Source organism: Helicoverpa zea, chromosome 19, assembly GCF_022581195.2.
Source record: "Helicoverpa zea isolate HzStark_Cry1AcR chromosome 19, ilHelZeax1.1, whole genome shotgun sequence".
Classification (NCBI taxonomy): Eukaryota; Metazoa; Arthropoda; class Insecta; order Lepidoptera; family Noctuidae; genus Helicoverpa; species Helicoverpa zea.
In genome coordinates, this window is record NC_061470.1 from 354,152 (window position 1) to 377,465 (window position 23,314).

The following is a 23,314-nucleotide window of genomic DNA, read 5'->3' on the forward strand; positions in this document are numbered from 1 at the left end:
GCATCAGCGCACTCGTCGCACGACGTACTTACAGGGGACACTAGTTTACATAACATGTTTAACTCATAACAAGTTCTCTAAATTGCATGCTGTTAGTGAATAATTTACCTAACAACAAATTACACAGAGATTGTGCGCAAAATTGGGCACAAAAATTTAAATTGAAACTATTATTATTTTGAACGTGTAGCGGCCGCACTCAATGTCAACGGACGACAGCGGTCACAGAGATACCGATCTTCGACACAGCATTTAATTTGCAGTTGAATTCACTTTAATGTAGTGTTTGTGCGGCAATCCAGGTCGTGACATTGACGTATTGACGAGCGCCTTGAGCCACCGGACGCGATGAGGCTTACCCATGTTTCACACTTAGCTGTGGCCGCACCACGGGGTATGCTGCGGATGGATAAGGCGCGACATTATCATCATTGTGCAAAGTAAACCTAGGTGTAAGGAAGTTACGGTTTTGAGAGAAGGAAGAGCCATTCTGCTTATGATTGAGACGATGCAAGAGGAATTAGGACAGGTCACATTTTAGTCTATTCCCGCTGACATCTATACTAAAGCTGAAGAGTTTGTTTGTTTGTTTGAACGCGCTAATCTCAGAACTACTGGTCCGATTTGAAAATTTCTTTCAGTGTTAGATAGCCCATTTATCGAGGAAGGCTATAGGCTACTTTTTATCCCGGTACGGGAAGTAGTTCCCACGGGATGCGGGTGAAACCGCTGGCAGAAGCTAGTCTCCAATATTATTCGCTCTGCGGTATCAAGCGGTAATCAGTGCTGCACGCGTCCCATGTGCGCTGCACTGCATGTCGTATGCCATATCACGTCAGAACCTATTCATACATAATAGAATAAACGTTATGTACCTACCCCACGACATCGCCCACGTGAAAAAGTAATTACTGCTTCGCGCAGCCGGATAAAAACTATAGTCATCTCATCACCTCATCTCTACTCAGTTCAGATATAGGAGCTCACGTAATCGTTAACTTAACCTTACTATGTAATGTTAGAGGCGCCTTCAGTTCTACCGGATGGCTGTGTACACCCGACGCAAAAAGAGGAGTTTTATAAGTTTGACGTTCGTCGTCGGTACCTAGTTAGGTACCTCGATTATAATATGGTGATATCGTGTACCTACATACTTACCAATGTAAAACACATCTACGCAGAAGAAATTCTGCTCTTCTAAATGTTTGTTACATTTGGTACCTACAGTTGAAATGCTTGTGCATTCCCCTCTCTTAATAATAACAAATTAGTTCATAGGCCATAATGTCAATATTACTGCACATAGATTAAAAGATCAAGTTACTTTAGTATTAAAAATGTCCGTCAGTCCGTCACACAGGCGGCGAAGGCTCGGGTATCAGCTATCAGTTTGCAGCGCTCTGTTTACAAAACTTTACAAGTTTCGTTCCGTGTTTTTATATCTGCATCTACATTGTCAGTGAGAAACAAAACATGCCGCTTGTTCTGTTGTACCTCAACTTTATATTTCAAATAATGTTGCGAATGTAAACTCACCAACTGAAAATTATTTCTGCTTATTCAACACAAGCGCCTGCAAAGTTTCTAGCCGCATTAGTACACTGTTATGATACAAGCAGGCGCTTCTATTTTGTTTTATACTTAGCATTATTATAGCATTAGCATAAAAATAGGGTATAATAGGTATGTATAATTACCTACTCTACTACGTTTTTACCAACTTGAAAACGTTCTAGAGACAAAACAAACAGATGTGTGTACATCACGTCACGCTACCATACAAATGTTTTTCGACTATTAATTTCATGGATGTTTATTTATTAATTACATGGATAAGAAGTTCTTTCGTATAAAAATATATATAAGTAATATTGCATTTATGATATATTTAAAAATAACTGAGGACTTCGAGATTGGATTCTGCACCTAACTAAACCCGAGGCAAACCAAATCATTTTTGAGCCCAACAAGTGTCAGTACTGTCAACAATACTTTTTTTTAGGATCTGTGTGGTCTGTCAAAATCAGCCAGTATAGTGTCAATGTCAGCGTCAGTCAAAGAAAACTGAAAAAGTACGTAAAAAAGTGAAAACATCAATTTCAGTTTTTCTTTTTTATCCAAGTTTGTTGAATAATTTAATCGAAATGCGTTTATTAACATTTAGTTTCCTAAAGAGCTGCAAGTATAAGAAGTTCTGCAGCGTTTCTCGCAGCATCAGCACTGTGTTGCAGCCTGAAGTTTTACCAGCAGTAGGTAGGTTAACATTCAGATACATCCACTCAATCGTTTCTTGATTCGTGCACCAATTAGCGAACAAGTTTTGTACCTATATTTCTCCATTGAGTTAATTTTACCTATCTGTAGTAATTAGATAAATACTCTGACCAAAGTAGCCTGTTCTTCCAGGGTTCTCTACCTTCATACTGTAAATACTATTACATATTGAAGTAAAGTTACTTGTGCATAGGTGACCCGAACTTGGTGGAAGTGAGTCCGTCATGGAAGGAGAGCGAGGAGCCAGCTCTGCGCAGTGCGGTCTTGCGTGATATGCAGGTGTACCCTGACTTCATATCGGAGCACGAGGAGGCCGCCCTGCTCACCGAGGTGGAACCCGTTCTCCGGAGGATGAGATACGAGTTCGACCACTGGGACAATGTTAGCAGCTGCTTACTTATTATGTACTTTAAATCTAAACAATGAAAAGCAGATGCACACTTGACTCATATTAGCCTGCGTATTTTATTAGTTGTTTTAATAAAAAAATATGTAAGTTTTCAGTCTTGCCATGATGTATTGTTTCTAAACAATGATGATGTTAATTTGAAATATTGTCACATTATATCTTTGTAGCATTACTGTTTTATTTTTAGTTTTTTACAGGTCAGCAAGTAGATAGTAGATTTGTCCATTAAATGGTTGCAGGCGATCCATGGTTTCCGCGAGACGGAGCGGCGGCAGTGGTCGCCGGAGAACTCGGTGGTGCTGGCGCGCGTGCGGGCGCTGGCGCTGGGCGGGGAGCAGGCGCAGGCGCTGCCGCACGTGCACGTGCTGGACCTGGCCGCCGCCGGCCACATCAAGCCGCACATCGACGCCGTGCGCGTCTGTATCTCTTCACTTGTCATTTCTGTCAATCATTCTTTCCAACTATCCCTAACTTCTCTTCGTAATGTCTGTGGTGCAGTTCTGCGGCGACGTGATCGCGGGGCTGTGCCTGGCGTCGAGTGCGGTGATGCAGCTCGTGCACAACGACAAGAAGCACCTCGAGCTCAACGCGCTGCTGGCACGACGTGCGCTCTATGTCATGAAGTAAGCACATTTCTTACTTAACAACCATGCCATTTATCAAGTACTAGCTGTTCCTCATCCAATTCCTGTGAGAATCGGATGAAATGTTTAAGTTTGATTTATTTCCACTTTCAATGACTAATGTAATAACCGTTTTACCTCGCAAGTGTAAAGTTGGTAACATTTGTTGTGTGCAGAGGAGTGGCGCGCTACGAGTTCACTCACGCGGTGCTGGGCGGCGAGCACAGCACGTGGCGGGGCGCTCGTCTGCCGCGCCTGCGCCGCGTGGCGCTCATCTGCCGCACGGCGCCGCGCCCGCACGACGCGCAGCCCGACGTGCAGCGCGGCGCCCTCACCGACCCCGACACGCCCACGCCTTAGCGACCCGCAACACTGCTACCTTATCCTACCAGTTGGTTGATATAGCACGGCATGTTTGTAAACATGCAATGCAACTGGTCGGCTGTACCTACAAATTGAAGTTTTCTGTGATAGCCACAGATTGCATAGGAATCCAGCAGAATGTGTAGGTTTGCTCCCCTACCTACTTAGGTATTCATGTGATATTGTCTAATGACATTGAAGTATTTTTTCACCATTATTTAGTATTATAATGTTGTTGTTATAATAAATTGTTATTGTTGAAACTTTGTTTTAATTAGCCTACAGATTACAATTTTTTTCAGTTTTTATAGAAAAAAAAAAATTTGAAGTTTTGTAGGGTAAAATAAAAGGACCTTATTATAAAAATTTATTATATTTATTTTAGAGTTTACTAAAACTATAGAAGCCATCAATGTGTAAGCATAAGCTTACAAGTTAACATGAATATATTTTATCCACATTTACATTGTAGAGGTTCACTTGAGTCCACTATATAGGTTACTAGTTTTCCCGCGGTTTCACCCGCAACCCGTGGGAGCTACTGCCCGCACCGGGATAAAATATAGCCTCCTATGTTACTCGCAGATTATATAGCTTTCTAATGGTGAAGGAATATTTAAAATCGGTCCAGGAGTTTATCCATTACAACCAAAAAACAAAGTTTTCCTGTTTATAATATTAGTATAGGTCAACATTTCATCAGGATTGTATTTATCATTCTTAGCAGGCACTTTTACCAGTATGGTTTTGTAGAAATAGTAGATATTTTACAAAGAACAGAGGAATATTGAATGAAACCATGCAGTCAAAGAGTGTGCCACGGGCAGTGGCGAGGGTCCCGCGGCGTCAGTTCAGTCCATCTGCATGAGCATGGGCTTCTGGTCGGCGTCGTCCAGCTCGTCCACCTCCAGGTACTCCACCTCGCCCTCCATGTCCTCCCCCTCCGGCGAGTCGGCGCCCTCGTCCTGCACACGCGGCACGTCAGTACACGGCAGAGCACGCGGCACGTCGTGCACGTGTGTACGTACCTGTGGCGCCGGCGCCGAGTCGCGGCCGCGGTGCACGCGCGCGTGACGCTTCATCGCCGCCACCGAGCCGAACCTGCGAACATGTTACTCATGTTTGACAAAGGCTATACACACACATTGAATGCAGGTAAAATGGCGCAGAGTACTGACGTGCGGCCGCAGTGCTCGCAGGTGGTGGTGGGCGCGGGCTCCTCGGGCGCGGGCTCGGGCTCGGGCTCGGGCAGGTCGCCGGCGTGGCACTTGCGGATGTGCGCCATGAGGTTGGTGCGCGTGGCGAAGCGCAGGATGCAGCCGTCGTAGCCGCACACGAACTGCTTGGCCTGGCGGTGGCGCAGCATGTGCGCCGACAGCAGCTCGGGCGTGTCGCACGTGCGGAAGCACTGCGCGCACACGAGCGGAGCCCGCGCGCCGCGCCCGTGCAGCGCCGCGCAGTGCGCCGCCAGCGCCGCGCGGTCCGCCAGCAGCAGCGCGCAGGCGGGGCAGCGCGGCGGGCACGCGGCCTCGTGGCGGCGCAGCTCGGCGGGCCCGGCGGCGGCGCGGCCGCACAGCTGGCAGGCCAGCGCGGCGCAGGCGCGGGCCGCGTGCTGGCGCAGCGCGGCGCGGCCCGGGAACTGCGCGCCGCACGTCCAGCAGCAGTGCGTGGCGGCGGCGGGGTGCGCGGCGGCGTGGGCGCGGAAGTCGGCGAGGCGCGGGAAGGACTGCGGGCACACGGAGCACTGGTACACGTGGTCGCCGCGGGCGTTGCGGGCACGCTGCAGCTCGGCGTCGTCGGCGGCGGCGGCGGCCGCCAGCGACTCGCGCTCCACCATGATGATGTCCTCCTCGGAGTAGGCGCCGCCCGCGCCCGCGCCGCCCACCACGATGAACACGTCGATCTTCTGAGTCAACTCATGCAACCTAATTTTAAAAACATTTACACTGGTGTTTATGCTGGTAACATTATATTGATCATAAAATAAATATGTCACTGGAAAATAACAAAACTCGTTGATCAATTTTATAGGTAGTTGACCAACTCTCTGAAAATTATAAATGGCAGTTGAAATGGACTATTTAACATATGTATTTTAGTAAGTTGATTAATTTACGACGCCTTACTGTTAAATCATCCGACAAAGGCGAGGTGTACGTTGATTGGTTAAAAGACTCATGTGCTTATGCTTATGACAAGTGCTGTCGACCAATCAGAGAAAAGTGTATTAAGTGATGGATAGTAGTGTACCGTCAAATAGTACACTGGACAACAATTGGCCCATTTGTGGATGATTTTACTTGTAGCAATATAGTTAATGGCTAGTAATAAAAGCTCCGACAAAAAAATAAGAATTGCCCTTACTCAAAATACTAAAGTTACTGACTAAAATACTGACTTTCCGACTACTTTCCTCCGAATAAAAATTACGAAACAACCGAATGAGATACTAAAGTCTTCGAAAAATAAACATCACTGTTTGTGGCTATAATACTTTTTTACCAGTATAAATTACGGTCTACTGAAAACTATGCTTTGTAATTTTTAATCTTTACTTGCCTACTAAAGCACGGTCGCCGAGCAGGAAGAATTTCGTACATTGACCTATTTACCTACTGACAGTGGTCACAAACATTTTTTGTCGTGTACTAGTAAAAAATATAGGATTTTTATATGTACCTACCTTGAATAACGGAAAAATGGCAAATAAATATTTTTTTTGAATTCTATTCTATTTTTATTCTATTCTATGACAGTTTTTGGTAATAGGTAATATAATTAGGTATTTTAGATTTGATGTTAATAAATAAAATCATTTTAAAAATAAACATTTATTATTTATTAATCAGAATCAGATTCCGTGGTATCAGAGCTGCTGCTTTCCTCAGACGACGTTTCACCTGTTACATTGATGATAAAAGAATCAATAGTTTTGTCGATATTATTGTCTAAACCACCTAATTTTATTTCCTCCTTTTTTACGTGGCTTATACAGTTTTTCCATTTTTCCGGTGTAATGTTTTTCAACGCCTCTTGGAGCAGTTTTTTTACGTCTACCATCTTAAATGTGGTATTATTTCTTGCCACGTAGCCCTTCACGTCTGCCCACACCAATTCAATAGGGTTCAACTCACAGTTGTATGGAGGTAATCTTAATACTTCCACACCAACTTCTTTCGCCATTTCATCTATAACGTACGATTGGTACTCTGTTTTTACACCTTTCACCTTTTCCAATAACTGAACATTGGTTTCTTTTGGTTCATAAGTAATCTTCTTAGATGTGAGCCATTTTTTAATATTTGTTTTATTCCAACTTGTGACGGGGGTTTCTCCTTTCGCCTTGAGTGGTAGCTCGCATTATCCATCACAACCACCGCGTTCGGCTCAAGTCTTGGCAACATTTCTTTGAACCAATTTTCGAATTTGGCGGCGTTCATTGATTCGTGATAATCGCCTGTACCTAAAAATTAAATACAAATACAAATGTGTTTATTTCCACAAAAAATAACCTACATTAAAGCATAAAATAATACACGTTTACATAAAGGTATAGGCAAAGCCTATTGCTAACCTTTGCATTCAAAAACCAATTCTGATTCCGGCACGAATCCTTCTTCGCCTCCAATATGCAGAATAATTAAGCGGTTGCCTTTAGACGTAGGATTCTTAGCGCCCGTCGACAGACCCTCTAAAAAGGCTTGTTTGCGTGACTTCACTGTAGTGTCTTCCCACACTTTGCCGACAGTGTGCCCTGAAAATATATTTTTTGTTTTATTATATGTTTAAATTGAATAGAAAAAATAAATACAATTTTAAAAAAATAAGAAATATGTAGTATAGTTTTTAAACTAATGAAATCGCGGGTTAAATGTAAATCAAATATATAGTCTTACCTGCATTCACCCAAGTTTCATCCAAGTAATATATTGGTCGTCCTTGCTCTCGAAAAGTTTTCATGTTTTTCAAATATTTTATACGCCACAATGCTATGTCATCTCTATCGATTAACGCATTATTTCTCCTTCGTTTGACATATTTAAATTTCAAATGTTTTAGAAGTTTTTTCAGCGATGTCAGGCCCATGCTTGGTAGGGATTCATCGGTATTTACTACCTGTAATACCTTTTTTGCTGTAGGTAACTCTCCTTTTAAATAAAAGCTATGCACAATTTTTCTAGTGCACGACTTGTCGAAATCATCTATCTTTTCAATAATTGACATGCGTTTTTTGGTGCTGCAGCTGGCTTGACAGTTTCCGTTTTAGTGTATTCGTTTAGAATACGGTACACCGCCGATTTCGAAATGCCTAAAATATCGGCCGTTTTATCTTTCATCTCCTGTTTTGAAGGATATTTATCAGCAGGCCAAGATTCTTTTACGTATTTAAAGACGTTGATAATCATCAACTTCTCACTTTCACTAAAGTGCGACATTTTTCGCTTCTTCCGCGGAGAAACAAAGTCTTTGAATGGACGCGAGGTAGACGGCCCCGGTTCCATTTTCAAAAAAACTTAACAATGTAGAACCGACTAACAAGAAAACTAAATAACGATAACTTAACAGTAATTTAACAAGAAAACAAAACAAAACACAAACGTCTGCAGAAACTATTTCACTACGAACAAATTGACCGATCACTAGCGCATCACGTTATGGAATGTCATCCGTTAAATTTTGATTTTTGAACAACCGATAAAGCGTCGAGTGGGCGTTATAGGCTTGACTCAAGGTAAAAAAAATGCTAGCATACAAATATAAACCTTACGAAAGCACACAAAAGGTTTGTAATTCCTGTTGCCCGCGGTCGACGCTACCGTGTGAGCGGGATGCAACTTATTCACGCGTGAGAGAGGGAGACAGGTAGAACCAGGGCAATGTACGAAATTCTTCCTGCTCGGCGACCGTGCTTTATCTATACATATAATAAATCTGTAACAAAACTGTGTCTGTACATTGAATATATTAAAAAAATAATAATTGGGTGGGGTTTAGAAACAATAATGGAGCACAAATCCAAAAAAAAAATTCTGTCTGTTTGTCTGTATGTCTGTTTGGTTGTACACGCTAATCTTCCGAACTACTGAACGGATTTCAATGATTCTTTCTTTGTTGTATCAGTATTAGGCCTGGTCAACATATAGGCTATAATTTATCTTCGAAACTTGAAGACCTGATGCAGAACTCCAACAGACCAACAAAACTATAAGAGATACAAAAATGGTGCCATGGCAAAAATTGTTTCATGTGATTGAGCATTTTCAGCTGAGATAATAAATTTTAAGATCTGGAACACCTGATGTGGAACCCCAAGAGCCCAGCTTCTCTGTACCATATACAGGTATGACGTTTTAGCAAAAGTTGTTCAATTTGATAAGCACTTTCTATTGACGTATAAACATCGAAGATCTAAAACACCTGATGTGGAACTTCAAGAGCAATACTACACTTGAAATGTATAGAAATAAATGTTATGAAATAGGTATGGTGAATCAAAAAAAGTAATTAGTCCGTCTTTTAGATAACCTTAAAATAATGGACACGTATTTTTTCTTTTCTCCTTCTCACAAACAAATAATAACGAAGATATAACACGCTTGAATTTTGTGTTAAGTCACTGCTTAGTACAAATTTTACATAACTAGACGTGGCGTCTGTTGCGTTATATCTCATTATTATTTTGTATGTCTCTTCCAGACCTCGGGACTACAGAGTTCCGAATTTTTGGGAGGCAAACGTGGGGCCGAAGCCAACACGCTGAAGCCCTTTTGAGACAACTTTAATGAAATGGTGACACAAAACCGACAATTATCCCTTTATATCCCTTCCCTTTATTTATTTTTCTTTTGCATGCCGTAAGGTAGAATGTGTTGGAACTGTGCATAAAGGACAATGGGCACAAATATATGGGACCTGGTATACCCCACCAATAGGAATGTCATATATATCATTGGATAGGCCTTTTTATGTAGGACAAGATTTACTATAACAGCTTTGCTGAAATGTTTGTCCGTTCTGAGATATAGATCAAAAACTGTGCTAAAGTTAGAACTAAGTAATCTATTGATACCTCAAGTTTTTAAAGGAAAATCTAAGTACTAATAACTTTAAGTCTTGTAAGTACTACTGTGCCCGTTAGGATCCATAATTGTTACTATTATGTAGCATTTCAACCTTTTATTGTACCAACTGGATGTTGGGCGTAGTGAGAAACCGCACCAATAGGAAAGTCATACATATCATTGGATAGGTCTTTTTAACTGGAACAACATTTACTATGACAGCTTTGTTCTATTGTTTGTCCGTTCTGAGATATAGATTACAAACAATCTTAAAACTGATGCTAATCAATACTGTAATCTGATTTTCTTTCATACAAGACTTACACTTAGTAGTTCTTAGATTTTCCTTTAAAAACTTGAGTTATCAATAGATTACTTAGTTCTAACTTTTGCACAGTTTTTGATCTATATCTCAGAACGGACAAACATTTCAGCAAAGCTGTCATAGTAAATATTGTTCTACATAAAAAGGCCTATCCAATGATATATATGACATTGCTATTGGTGGGGTATACCAATCTGCCCATTGTCCTTTAACATCTCATTTTGTACCCATATTCGCTGCAAAATAAACGATTTGTTTTGATTTGATTTATACACTATAGAAATGAACTCAAGGACAATCCCCGGTGGACGTCGTTAAAAAAGACAATCCCCGGTTCTGTGCTAAACTATTGCTAACTATGGAGGAAAACTAATTGGGCTATTGTGATGGGATGTTAGTGGATGACAATGTATTAGCTAATGTAAAAATGGCAGGTGGAGACTCGCCACCTCACTTACTGGGCCCCCGGGAACCAGTCACTGAATAGCAACAAGAGGGCAACAGGGACATGAGCGGCTGAAGGGTGAGGATACCTCGGCGGACTTTAAACGCAGATTACGCGCTCCCTGTGCTTCCCATGAGGCACCTACCCTCCGAGCAGGGCTACTAATCCTGCTCCACTCTGGACGGCCAAGCCAAGCCAGAGGCGTGAGGCCTACCCCCGTCATGGTTCACTCCGACCGGCCGGAGATGGGGGGACAGTATACTCTCCCTGGAGAACTCAGTATATATAGCCCCGCGGGGTCGCTACTCCCCGTCATCAGCCTCAGATGTCCTGCGGTGCCTATATCTCATTATTATTGTCGTTATTATCTCAAGAGCCTTTGTCCCAATTATGTTAGGGTCGACTTCCAGTCACGATGCAATTGAGTACCAGTGTTTTACAAGGAGCGACTGCCTATCTGACCTCCATAACCCGGTTACCCGCTCAACCCAACACCCCTTGGTAAGACTCACTACCCATAACGACTGCCAAGAATGTTCAATGATAGCCGGAACCTACAGCTTAACATCCCCTCCAAATAACGGTCATTGGTATCCAAAATATACGTAGAAAGTACATACGAACTTAGAAAAGTTGCATTGGCAGGCACTTGCCAGACCTGGAATCAAAGACGCACGCTCATACTTGAGAGATTGGTTCTCTACCCACTAAACCACCACGACTTCCACTAAGTCACCACGACTTTGTCATCTATTTAATGTTTTTTTAGGTAATAATACGTGTGATATTTTTGCCCCACACAACTTAAATGCGGACTAATTAGAATCACTACTTTTATCCCTATGGTCGCGTCTATTGCGGTTCAGTTCTCAGCGTTTTGTTTAGTCTGCTGTGCTTTTGCCGTTAAAGTACAAAAATTTAATATATGTAACACCTTTATAACATATGTTTTTAACAAATAAATTTATCTTTATCTTTATGGAACGTTTCTAATGGTTATGCGTATTCCGTTGTTTTCAAGTCAACGGGCCCTTAAAATTCAATATGAGACTATTCAGATCTTTGATTTTGCTGACCCCGTAGTCGCTGGCATAAGGGACAGGATCCCCGTACGAAGTCGCGGGCAGAAGCTAGTTAATTCATAAATTACCTTCCATATTTCATAGACTTAGCCATTTTAACTATAACATTATACTGAAAATATTATTCTCAGTGGTTAAACAATACTTTAAAAAATATAAAAATGTACTTGTAATAATAACTTTTACTTGAGGTCGAGGCTTTTTAAATGCAAAGACGCTCGACAACCGCGAGGTGTGCAGTCTCAGAGAATATTTTCTTAAAAGCGACGTGGGTATGCACCGTGATGTGGTAGCAGTGGACAGAGGACTCACCCCGCTATCGTTGGCAAATGAGAACTGGCGCAAACCTGTGGTATTAACTACCCATGATCGCAAGGAGGTATGGCACAGCAAACAGCTACACGGACGCTTCTTCGGGGCTCTTCATGGCCCCGATGTAGACTTCAAAGCGTCCGTATCTTGGCTATGCTTCGGTGACTTATTTGGAGAAACCGAAGGGTTTGTATGTGCAATTATGGACGAAGTTATCCTTACGAATAACTACCGGAGATATATCATGAGAGACGGGACGGTTGACATATGTCGGGCATGTCACCATCCGGGTGAGTCTATCAGACATATTATTTCTGGTTGTTCTCGTTTGGCTAACGGTGAATATTTGCACAGACATAACCAAGTGGCCAAGATCATCCACCAGCAGCTTGCTCTGCAGTAAAAACTTGTAGATCTTGAGGTACCGTACTACAAGTATGCGCACGACCCAGTTCTCGAAAACGACCATATCACGTTGTACTGGGATCGATCTATCATCACTGACAGGACTATTGCAGCCAATAAGCCTGATATAGTGGTGATAGATCGATTAGCGCGCCGCGCGATGATAGTCGATGTTGCCGTCCCGCATGACGATAACCTCGTGAAAGCTGAGAAAGAGAAACAAATAAAGTATCTTGACTTAGCGCACGAGGTTGTCGCCATGTGGAATGTCGACACGGCTATCATTGTGCCGATTGTCGTTACGGCCAATGGTCTAATAGCCAAGAGCCTCGACCAACACCTCAGGAGGCTCTCGTTAGGCGGCTGGATCAAGGGACTGATTCAGAAGGCAGAACTCCTTGATACGGCGCGTATTGTGAGGAGGTTTCTGTCTCTGGGACCCTAACCACCGGTACCTTGGACCCTGTGCCCGATATCGGTGGCAACCTATTTTTTATATTTTTAAATGTTTTTTATTTTTATATTTAATATTTAAAAATGTAAAATCTATGTTCAAAAATAAATAAATGACAAGAAAAACTTTTACTTGCTTCATATATCATGAATTTTACTTACCACGGGTATGCTTCGATATCGGTACTTATTTCAGGTTAAGGAAAAAGTTAGAATTAAAGTAGTATTTACGCTTTAATCTAAAACCAAGTAGATTTTGGTTTCCTAGAATATTTTTAACCGACTTCCCAAAAAGGAGGAGGTTCTCAATTCGGCCGGTATGTTTTTTTTTCTATGTATGTACCTACATCGATTACGCCGAGGTTTATAGACCGATTTACGTGATTCTTTTTTGTTCGAAGCGAAATAGCTGCCAGTTGGTCCCATAGTCATCAGATCAGGACCTGATGATGGAAACCCTGAAAAATCAAAGGCAACCTGCAACCTTCAACCTCAACAATAGAAATTATAACAGTTCATGTAAGTTGTAAAAATATGATTATTTTGTCAAAACCTCTGTTGTCCGTAACTTAGTAATTTTGTCAGAAGTTCAGTATTCTAGTCGGAACTTTAGTTTTATTACTCGAAGATAGTTTTTTTTTTTAGGAGAAAAAGTTATTTGAACCTGCTCATATTTGTAGTTAAAATTGATATTTTTGGTTGTTTATGTTTTGGATTTTTTGTCGGTAATTCATTATAATGCTGGTAAATAAGAATAATAGTCGGCCATAGATCGCAGGAGCTTAATTTGTTTTTCGGAACCATTATTATTATCCATAGTTAATTATGAAATTACGGCTAGGTACCGTATGTTGACCAATTAGCTAAAATTCAATGCGTTAGATGGTACATTTCAACTGCAGTTTATTATTTTCCCAGAATTGATCAACTACCTAGAAAATTGATCAACTTACGAGTCCTGTTATTTTCCGGTGAAAGATACATAAATTAAAACAAGCAGACAACACTTTTATATTATAAGTGTTGCAATTTACAAAGAGTTGTGAATCTGGGAAACCATTATTTACATACTAGCCATTTTCCTATGTTTTTACATGCATCCTATGGGAACTGCTGCCCATATTGGGATAAAATAGCCTAGTTTACTCAGGAAGAATGTAACTTTCTAACAATAAAATAATTTTTCAAATTAGTTACACATATTTTGGATAGAAATGAAACACAAAGACCTTCTTCTCAGTGCCCTGATCTTCTCACTGAGTGGTGGAACTCCTCGGGAGGAGAGTGCTGTGCTGAACTCATAGGACTCCATGGTGCGCCTGATGCAGCTGCCACACAGACGTCCTTCAGGCACCACCTGCCAGCAAGTACACAGTACCGACATGACACTTCTACAGTTCTTAACTAACCGAGTCCAGTACTGTCATTTACTAAAGCTAATGAACTGATTTAGTTTAACATGATTGGTTTTTAAGGAATACTTGTGAAAGGTATCATGATCATTCATTCTTAGGTTCCACAAGTCTTCCTCCATGGTTTTATAAATGACTATGGAAGAGAGAAGTATGATCAGTGGGTTATATTAGGGATGTTATTGACAGCACCTATTCATTTAAGGTATATGTGTTTAGTTGCTAATCAAGACAAACGGAACACTTTAAGTGGTTCTGTAAGTGAAAGCTCCATAGTTAACCAATACAATTTTGTACAGGACACTGGTTCCCGCCAACACTATACTTAGGTTATGAAAAAGTTATGTCTGTCTGATGCTTCAAGTTAGTTTTTATACCGTACCTTGCTGGAGTTGAGGTGCACTAACATGGTGCGCAGCGGCACCTGCATGGGCGGAGCGCCCGCGTCGTGCTCCTCGGGTGAGAGCAGCTCGCCGCCGCCGCCGCATACACAACACGTCTCCATCTCTACCTCCAACTTCATCACTTCGGCCGCCATATTTTAAGACATAAAACTTTACTGAACTGTCGCATGCAATGTTTATTAACCGAGATTTAAATTGGTTTTAATTCCTTATTAAGAATACAGAACAGAAAAAAACGGGTCAAAAACAACACCGCAGCTTCGGTTTTGATTTTTGACAGTTTTCTTGTTTGACAATAATTGACAAACGCGTCACGTCAATTTTTTTTTTTTTTTTTTTGGAATTTTATGACCTGGTAACTGAGACCTTTAAGTCAAGTCATTTTTTACACATAAACTTTATCACTTCACTTCACGACACTTAAATTGTTTTGATAGTATTTTTAATGTATTTGTATATGGGTTTATAACTGTTCTTGTCTTTTAATAACTGTTTAAGTGGCGGCGGGCGGGATGAAGAATCAAACTTAATTTTCAGTTCACACAGTTCACTAGCCAACACTAATCTGTCAAGTAGGAAGGTTTGGCAGTCAAAAATAAGATGCTCCATGGTTCCTTCTTGTGATTCACAATGGGGGCACGTATTACTCGTAATAATCCCAAGTCTAGCAAGGTGTGACGGTGCAGTATTATGGCCAAAGCGCAATCTATTTAACGTAGTGATAAAGTCTCGGCTGGCTTCTTTCAGTCTATTGTACCAGGGTCTAACAGGTAATCTTTCTTGAATACTTCCATACCACTTCCCTTTGATGTTTTGGTCTTTCTTCCACATTTCTAACCATAAATTATGTACATTTTCATTAATACATTGCAGGAAATCAGTCATCGGAATTTCCATTGCATTTCTAACATCAACAGCATTATTACCATCATATGCGGTTTTATCAGCTATTTCATTGCCAGAGATGCCTCGGTGAGATGGTACCCACAGGAACGCAATTTCGATATGCTTAAGGTAATACTGATAAATTATTTCTTTGATAAAATACAAAATATAATTAGACTTAAATGAAATTGAAAGGTTAGCTAAAGATTTTATCAAGCTTAGTGAATCAGAAACAATCAAAAAGTATTTACAATGATCAAGCTGACGAATATATAATAATGCCCTATAAACCGCATATGCCTCTGCAGTGAATATATTACAAGTATTGTGCAGAACAAAGCTTCGAGAGAATTTTGAATGTGAATCGTATATAGCAGCATGCACATAATCGTTCCCCTTACTGCCATCAGTATAAATAACATAATAATTCTTATTTTCTGCCAAAAACTGCAACATTTCAAAATTATTATTAATTGAATTTTGCATTACTTTAATAGGATGTGTAATACTCTGATAAGAGAAGGAGTAACATGGCCATGGGCACTGTTTTCTAACACCAGTAAAACTATTCTCTGTTTCCAGCAATATTTTGGATAATGTTGGGGAATTGCCACTCAAGAGATCCTCTCCTGTTGTTAGTCTACTAGAATTAGTATTTACAAAAGGTACAATTTTATTTTTTATTTTCTTGTTATTTGTAGCAATTAGCTTAAGACAGAATCTCCCTGCAAGTAGAATACGTCTCAAAATTAAGGGCATCAATTTAGTCTCTACTTCCATGGCCCTTATGGGAGTAGAGCACATTGCACCAGAAATTGTTCTCAAAGCTCTGTTCTGCAAGAGATCTAATTTATTTACATGAGTACTATTTATATACACTAGAGAACTATAATCGAAATGACTCCTAACTATACTTTTGTACAAAATTGACAATATTTTCGGGTCTGCCCCCCATGAAACACCTGCGAGACATTTCATTATATTTAAGCCTTTTAGAGCATTCTTTGATATGTATTTAATATGTTCCTCGAAAGTTAATTTTCTGTCGATTACTATGCCTAAAAATTTCTTTGAATTTACTGTGTTTATAATTTCTCCATTATAAATTACTTTTGAATTTGTATTTTCATTTCCAAATATCATGACACTGCTTTTGGAGGGGTTAATTTTTAAATGCAATACATCATTATAGTAGTGGAATAGTTCAGACAGGGCTTTGTTGATATTGTCAATCGCAATTTCTTCATTATAATTACTAGTGTACAGAACAATATCATCTGCAAACTGCAGAATTTCTACATTACTATTTACAAATTTACATATTTCACTTGTGTATATATTATATAGCAAAGGAGACAGTGTAGCACCCTGCATAGTACCTCTAGATGTAGATTTTGGACCATACAATGTATTATTGTGCCTTACATAGACTGTTCTATTTTTTAAGAAGTTAAATATCCATTTACACAGCTGACCAGGCACGCCCAACCTAGACATAACTTCTACAAGTATAGTCGGATCTAAACTGTCAAATGCACCTTGAACATCTAGAAATACACAAACAGTGTTTAACTTTCTATCTTTTGCATGTTTCAGGTCAAAGATTAAAGAAGTGAAGCTGTCAGCACAACTTCGTCCTCGACGAAATCCATATTGAACATGTGGAATGATGCTGTTAGATTCCATATACCAATCTAAACGATTTTTGATCATGTTTTCAAATATTTTCCCTAGACATGAGGAGAGTGATATTGGTCTATAAGAGCTGGCCAACTTTGCAGGTTTATCTGGTTTGAGTATTGGAATGACACATTGAGTTTTCCATGACTGTGGAATACGTTTACAATGCCAAAGGAGATTAAGAACATTAAGAAATATTTTTTGCGCAGATTCATCTAAATTTTTAATAATACAATATGGAAAATCATCTAAACCAGGTGTAGTGTCTCTCCGAGATATCAAACTCATGTTAAATTCTGACCATGTAAAAGGATGTAATAAAAATTTTGAATTTAGATTGTCATTGTTTAATTCAAAAATACTGCCTAAATTATCAGAATCTTTTAAATTACTATTATCTGATAATTTATCTAGAAATGGAGAAACAAACTCATCACTGTATGATTTGTTGCCAGTTCTTATACCTTTAAACATTTTAAGATGATTCCAAATCTTACTTATAGGTGTAGTTCTATTAAAAGTGTTACATAAGTTATCCCAACCTATTCCTCTTTGTTCCGATATAGTTCTTTTCTTAAGCGCATCTTTTCTTTTGTAATCTAAATAATTCTCCATAGTAGACTCACTTCTATAAAGTTTTAATGCATTATAAGAGGCAATTACACTTTTTTCACAAATGTCATTCCACCAAGGAGCTGGAGGCCTGCTTTTAAAATTATTTAATTTAGTGAGTTTAGGAATTGTCATCTCTTTTAAAGTATCTAATCGAGAACAAAAATCATTATAGGTTGAAATAGGATCATACAATTTTAGGGCTAAATCATTGAATATTGTTTTGGAAATAGTTTTATACTTTATCCAATCTGCTTTTTTGTATATAAATCTATCAACTGGGGGATTAATTTGATATTTATCTATTTGTAGAGTAATCTCTGTTATTGTTGGATAGTGATAACTACCCATGGCATCATCATGCACAGACCACTCGCATATTGATGCGAGGTTAGCACTAACAAAGCTAACATCAATTGCAGATGGATTTCGTCTCGGGTTATTAACAGTTGTAAAACTACCATCATTCAAAATACATAAATCCAAGTCATCAATGATATTAAATAAATCCTGACCTCTGCTCTTAGTGGATAGACAACCAAATGCAATGTGATGCGCATTAAAATCACCGCTGATAAAGATGGGCTTTGGAAGATCATTAATTATATTACGCAGTCTGTTGATTCGTAGGTGTCCACTAGAAGGAGGACAGTATACACAAAGAATAGTTAAGCTACCATGCACAGTAGATAAGGACAAAGCAACAGTTTGTATGTCTTCATAAAATCTAGTGTTTAAAACTGTGTACTTTAAGTATGGCTTAATTAGTATTGCTACACCATTATGAGCATTTTTGGAATTTTGATTATAAATATTATATCCAGGTATTCTAAAATTATGATCTTTAAACCATGTTTCGTTAAGTAAGCAAATGTCAATATTTTGTTTTTCTAAGAATTGAATTAATAAGGGTTTCTTACTATTGGCACTCTGTATGTTATACTGAGCAATACGTAGCTTAGATATTGTGTGACTTGGATCCATTACTTTAGATTTTTAAGTAAAGTTTCTTTAATACTGTTTATGGTAGTAGGCGTATTATCTCCCTTATTACCTAGTTCCACCAATGTTTGCACCAGGGCCATGAGTACATCATTGCTGGCAACTATTTGTGCTTTGATGTCCACCTTAGGGACTTCCTTAGGTTTATTTACATTATGTACAGTATTATTTACAACAGGCTTATTTACAGAAGTATGTACAGACTTATTTACAGATGTATGTACAGACTTATTTACAGTTTTATTTACATTATTATCAACTAGTTTCATTTTTGGAGGTGAAAGAGGTGGAAATTGTGAAATATCAGTCATTTGTTGTTTTGTCATTGTTGCACTTGCGTAAGTTATTTTATTTTTCTTTTCTAAAATTTTGTTTAATTTAATTGGACACAATCTAGATATTGCCAGATGAGGCCCACTGCAATTGACACAGCAGATCTCTGTTGGTTTGTCACATACTTTATATAAATGCTCACCTCCACAAATGGAACATCTTTGTTTACCATTGCATATTCTAGCAGAATGGTTAAATTTGAAGCAACGGAAACATTGCTGCAATGGGGGGACATATTCAAATACTCGGTATGAAAATAAATCATATTGTACATTGTCTGGAAGAATATTTGATAGAAAAGTTATGCTAACTGTTTGTAGTGGTACTCGCTCTTGTCCAACTTTCTTTGTGAATCTTCTTACAGCTATTATTTCATAGATTGAAGACAGTTTTGTATATAATTCTTTGTTAGAGATGTTTGCTGGTACAAATCTGATTATACCTGTTTTTTCTATTTGCGCAGCCGGAATAAATGCTTTCAAATCATGTTTGTTAAGAAAAGCAGTATTATTAATAAAATTATTAGCAGTATTATATTGCTTGAATATTACCGCTATTTTATTCGCATTAATGCGCTGTATGGCCGTCACCCCTTTTATTTCGCTAGAAAATATGTGGTTAAGGTAGATAGGGCTCTTATTTCCTATTCTATCCTTATTGTTGGTGGCTTCAATGAACACTTTAAAGTCCACATAGGGTGCATTTTCTGGATATAGTCTTTTATAATCTGGTTTGAAATATGGTGTATAGTCAGTACGCTCACCGCCGCCGCCATCACCACAGCAGTCCATCGCAGTCCCTTCGCCTCCGGCCTCAGACCGGGGACGTTTATGTGAGGTGGGCGGGTTATCCCCGCCCCCCTCATTTCCCACCATTTTCACAGTTTTCCACACCTAGCACTTTTGTTTTAATTACTTTTACATAAAAAAAAACTAGCAAATGTTTAATAAAAACAAATTTTGAAAAAATCCTGAACCGCGCTTATTTAAAGTTCCCGCCAGAATCCGCGTCACGTCAACAATTTCATAGACAATTTGACTATATTTCAAACATTCTTGATTTTTGTTTATGTGTTCTAGACAAAGAGTAAAGTAATATATAGGGAAAAGAGAGCCCACTCACGTGTTATTCTTGCAACCCAATTTGACAATGCGCCATCTTTTTCTAAATTGGCCCCGAACTACCTACATAGCTATAGCTATAAAAATATTATAATTATGCATCATATTCATAACATTTTCTATTAGGGTAAGTAGCACCATATAACTATAACATTGGTTATCGTTATAGTTACATGGTGCTACTTACCCTAATAGAAAATGTCATCGTTAATATAGTAAAAGGTCGAAGGAAAACAAATAATTATTATATATTACTTTTTATTTACGCGTGTATGCGGAATGCAAAAAACCGCCATATTGATATTATTATGATTGGTTTTGTTAAGTTACTTAGAATACTGACACCTGGTCTTTTTAGATGAAATTTGATATTTGTGCTTTTTTAAACCGTATTTAATTTATTCGCCTATTATATCTTTTTTTAAAGTGTCTAATATTTTCCTCATACTTTTCTCTAATTAATATTGCATAAATAATTTTATATTAACAAACAAAATCGATTATAGTGTAGTGCCATCTGTTGGTAATTTAAGGTATCTTTTAGATAGTAAATAGTTTCCGGGCCAAATAAAAGGTGGCGACTCTTCGTTTACTTAGCTGTCAAAATGTACGGAGTGTCCTCCCCCTGGTTCTAGACCAGCTTTTTTTTTTTTTTTTTTTTTTTTTTTTTTTTTTTTTTTTTTTTTTTTTTTTTTCTAAACTTTTCAAAATCCTTCTGGATTCCTGATTATAAAATTTTATGAACAGTTGGATGAGTACGTGGGCTTAGCGAATGATATTTATATGTTTCTTTTTTATGATTTGGCAGTTGACAAATGGTCATAAACAAATGAAAATCTTAAAAGCTATAAACGTTCAATAACTGTTGTCTATGGTTATGTTTTGATTGTTTATGCTGTTTTGGGGGTTATTTTTCGTAAACGAAATAAAATCCATTTTCATCTCGCATAATTTGAACTTATAGTGATCATTTTCAAGTGGTAGTGCTATTAAAACCTTGAAGATGTCGATTGGCGTTCCAATTAAAGTACTACACGAAGCGGAAGGCCATGTAGTGACCTGTGAAACGAACACCGGCGAAGTATATCGCGGGAAGCTTATTGAGGCTGAAGATAACATGAATTGCCAAATGACGCTCGTCACCGTGACGTATCGGGACGGGCGCGTAGCCCAGCTGGAGAATGTGTACATAAGGGGATCAAAGATCAGGTTCCTTATATTACCGGACATGTTAAAAAATGCGCCTATGTTTAAACGTCAAGGGAATAAGCCGACCGCAGGACGCGGCAAGAGTGCGATATTACGAGCACAGGGTTAGTATTATTTCATTAACGCGTATGTAAAGACCGTCTCAGTATCAATACCACTTGTTTGATAACAAAACATTTCTCTGTTGCTATGTGAAGTGATTGGCCTCTAGTGAGCTGATACTTCTACAATCCACAGTGACTACTGACTTTTCAAATCTATGTATGAATGAACAAAGTCAGCAATTTACTATTATTTTCTTGATTTCAACTAAACAACCAACTGTATCTGACTAAAATCAACATTAAAGTACTAGATTTTAGCAGTGACTCTTCTAAATGAGAAAATATAGATATTTATACAAACTTGATGTCTACAATCTTCAAATAGGTAACAATAAATGTTTACAAATGACAAGTGAAATAACTACTCTTTCTAAGTCTGAAGTCAGCCCTTTGGTCACGTTGGTTCACCCTCACCGCTGCTAACCCTCAGCGGGAAGGGTCATTAGATGATTTTTGATGTTGTTAAAAAAAAGCATTTTGGTCACAAGTTTACTCCACTAAGCACTTGCTAATAATGTAATGTCTTAATGTTCTGTGGGCACTTGGGCCCCATGGTCCTAAGGTTTCAACCCTAAATGGCTCAAATTGCTAGTGAGGTTTACTTACATCTTTGTGCCTTTTGTGGTTTTCTTTGGCTGCAGCCATTGATTTGAAAGTTTAACATACTGACTTACCATTTTTTTTAACGACGTCAAAAATCATCAAATGACCCCTCCCGTTGTGAGTTAGCAGCGGTGAGGGTGTGTCAGACTCTTACTGACTAAAAACCGTCGTAGGCCTTTTATGTACCAGGGCCGAGGTAACTCTTTCGAACAATCCCGCAGCCCCGGCAGAATACTGACTTACCCTGGCATTTATAATATTAATAAGGATTGTTGTGCAAAGACTAGTCTGAAAGCATAACCAAGACTGAAAATAAATTTTATTGTTGTATGATAGTTGAATGTTATTAATAATGTTGATGTGTATTCCAGCTGCCGGGCGAGGCCGGGCGGGCGGCCGAGGGGGAGGGCACCGGGGCGGCTGGCAGGGCGGGTCGGGACCATCGCGACGCTAGCCTACCACACCCGTGATAACATCTGTCTAGTTATAATATATAATAAGTAGGCTACTCTAAGATATCATTATTTTTAAGTTCTAACCAATGTACACACTTTCAAGTGGCATTGCCAAACTAGCTTCATAAATCCAAACTGTGGCCCTGTTCACTACTGTATAATTTGTGATGTTCAATTTGTGGTCATACTTTCACAGAAAGGTTAGTTTCATCCAAGTTAGTAGATAAAAACCCAGAATTGATCAGTGTTGGTTTTGGATCAGCATGCCAAATAATGGCGATATTTTATTAGTCAAATATGACTCGAGAGTATACCAATGTGGTTTTGGTAGCAAGTATGTCTTGTAAATGTGTGACAATTTTGTGATCAGACCAGTGTGTGTAAGATATGGAATAAACTCTTATAAAGTAATATTCTTATTTATTTTACGGGTTGTCAGAGACTAGATACTCTGACAAGTAGTAGTTCTGCCATGAGGTTACCCAGGGTTAGCCGGTCCTCTATGTAAAACACTGGTATTCAGCTGCATAGAATCTGACCCCAACATGTGCAACATGCCCTTGCTGTCAATCAGACCTTTTGAGATGAGCCTCAAACATGCTCCACAGAATGTTATTGTATGGTTTTATTTTATTTATAGTCATCATCATCAGCCTATCGCAGTCCACTGCTGGACATAGGCCTCTCCAAGTGCACGCCACTGAGATCGATTTTCAGCTTATATATTTATATATAAGTATA

The 23,314-nt window shown here is 39.1% G+C and overlaps 3 protein-coding genes across 4 annotated transcripts; 2 read left to right on the forward strand and 1 right to left on the reverse strand.

Moving 5' to 3' along the window:
- The first annotated feature begins 2,095 nt into the window (after window positions 1-2,095).
- LOC124639307 (alpha-ketoglutarate-dependent dioxygenase alkB homolog 7, mitochondrial-like) lies at window positions 2,096-3,932 on the forward strand. Its single transcript, XM_047176587.1, has 5 exons — window positions 2,096-2,253; window positions 2,468-2,655; window positions 2,923-3,099; window positions 3,182-3,306; window positions 3,483-3,932. Exons 1-5 carry the CDS (start codon window positions 2,145-2,147, stop codon window positions 3,664-3,666), a joined length of 783 nt encoding a protein of 260 aa, XP_047032543.1. The 5' UTR covers window positions 2,096-2,144; the 3' UTR covers window positions 3,667-3,932.
- A 94-nt stretch (window positions 3,933-4,026) lies between these two features.
- LOC124639306 (zinc finger protein 668-like) lies at window positions 4,027-14,882 on the reverse strand. Of its 2 annotated transcripts, XM_047176585.1 has the most exons (5): window positions 14,548-14,882; window positions 13,983-14,110; window positions 4,848-5,594; window positions 4,698-4,770; window positions 4,027-4,634 (listed from the first exon to the last, which is right to left on the reverse strand). In XM_047176585.1, exons 1-5 carry the CDS (start codon window positions 14,701-14,703, stop codon window positions 4,521-4,523), a joined length of 1,218 nt encoding a protein of 405 aa, XP_047032541.1. In that variant the 5' UTR covers window positions 14,704-14,882; the 3' UTR covers window positions 4,027-4,520. The 2 variants fall into 2 exon arrangements, with proteins under 2 accessions (XP_047032541.1, XP_047032540.1); XM_047176584.1 differs by having other exon boundaries at window positions 4,027-4,770.
- A 6,175-nt stretch (window positions 14,883-21,057) lies between these two features.
- LOC124639471 (small nuclear ribonucleoprotein Sm D3-like) lies at window positions 21,058-22,984 on the forward strand. Its single transcript, XM_047176847.1, has 2 exons — window positions 21,058-21,515; window positions 22,490-22,984. Exons 1-2 carry the CDS (start codon window positions 21,206-21,208, stop codon window positions 22,570-22,572), a joined length of 393 nt encoding a protein of 130 aa, XP_047032803.1. The 5' UTR covers window positions 21,058-21,205; the 3' UTR covers window positions 22,573-22,984.
- The last annotated feature ends 330 nt before the right edge of the window (window positions 22,985-23,314 follow it).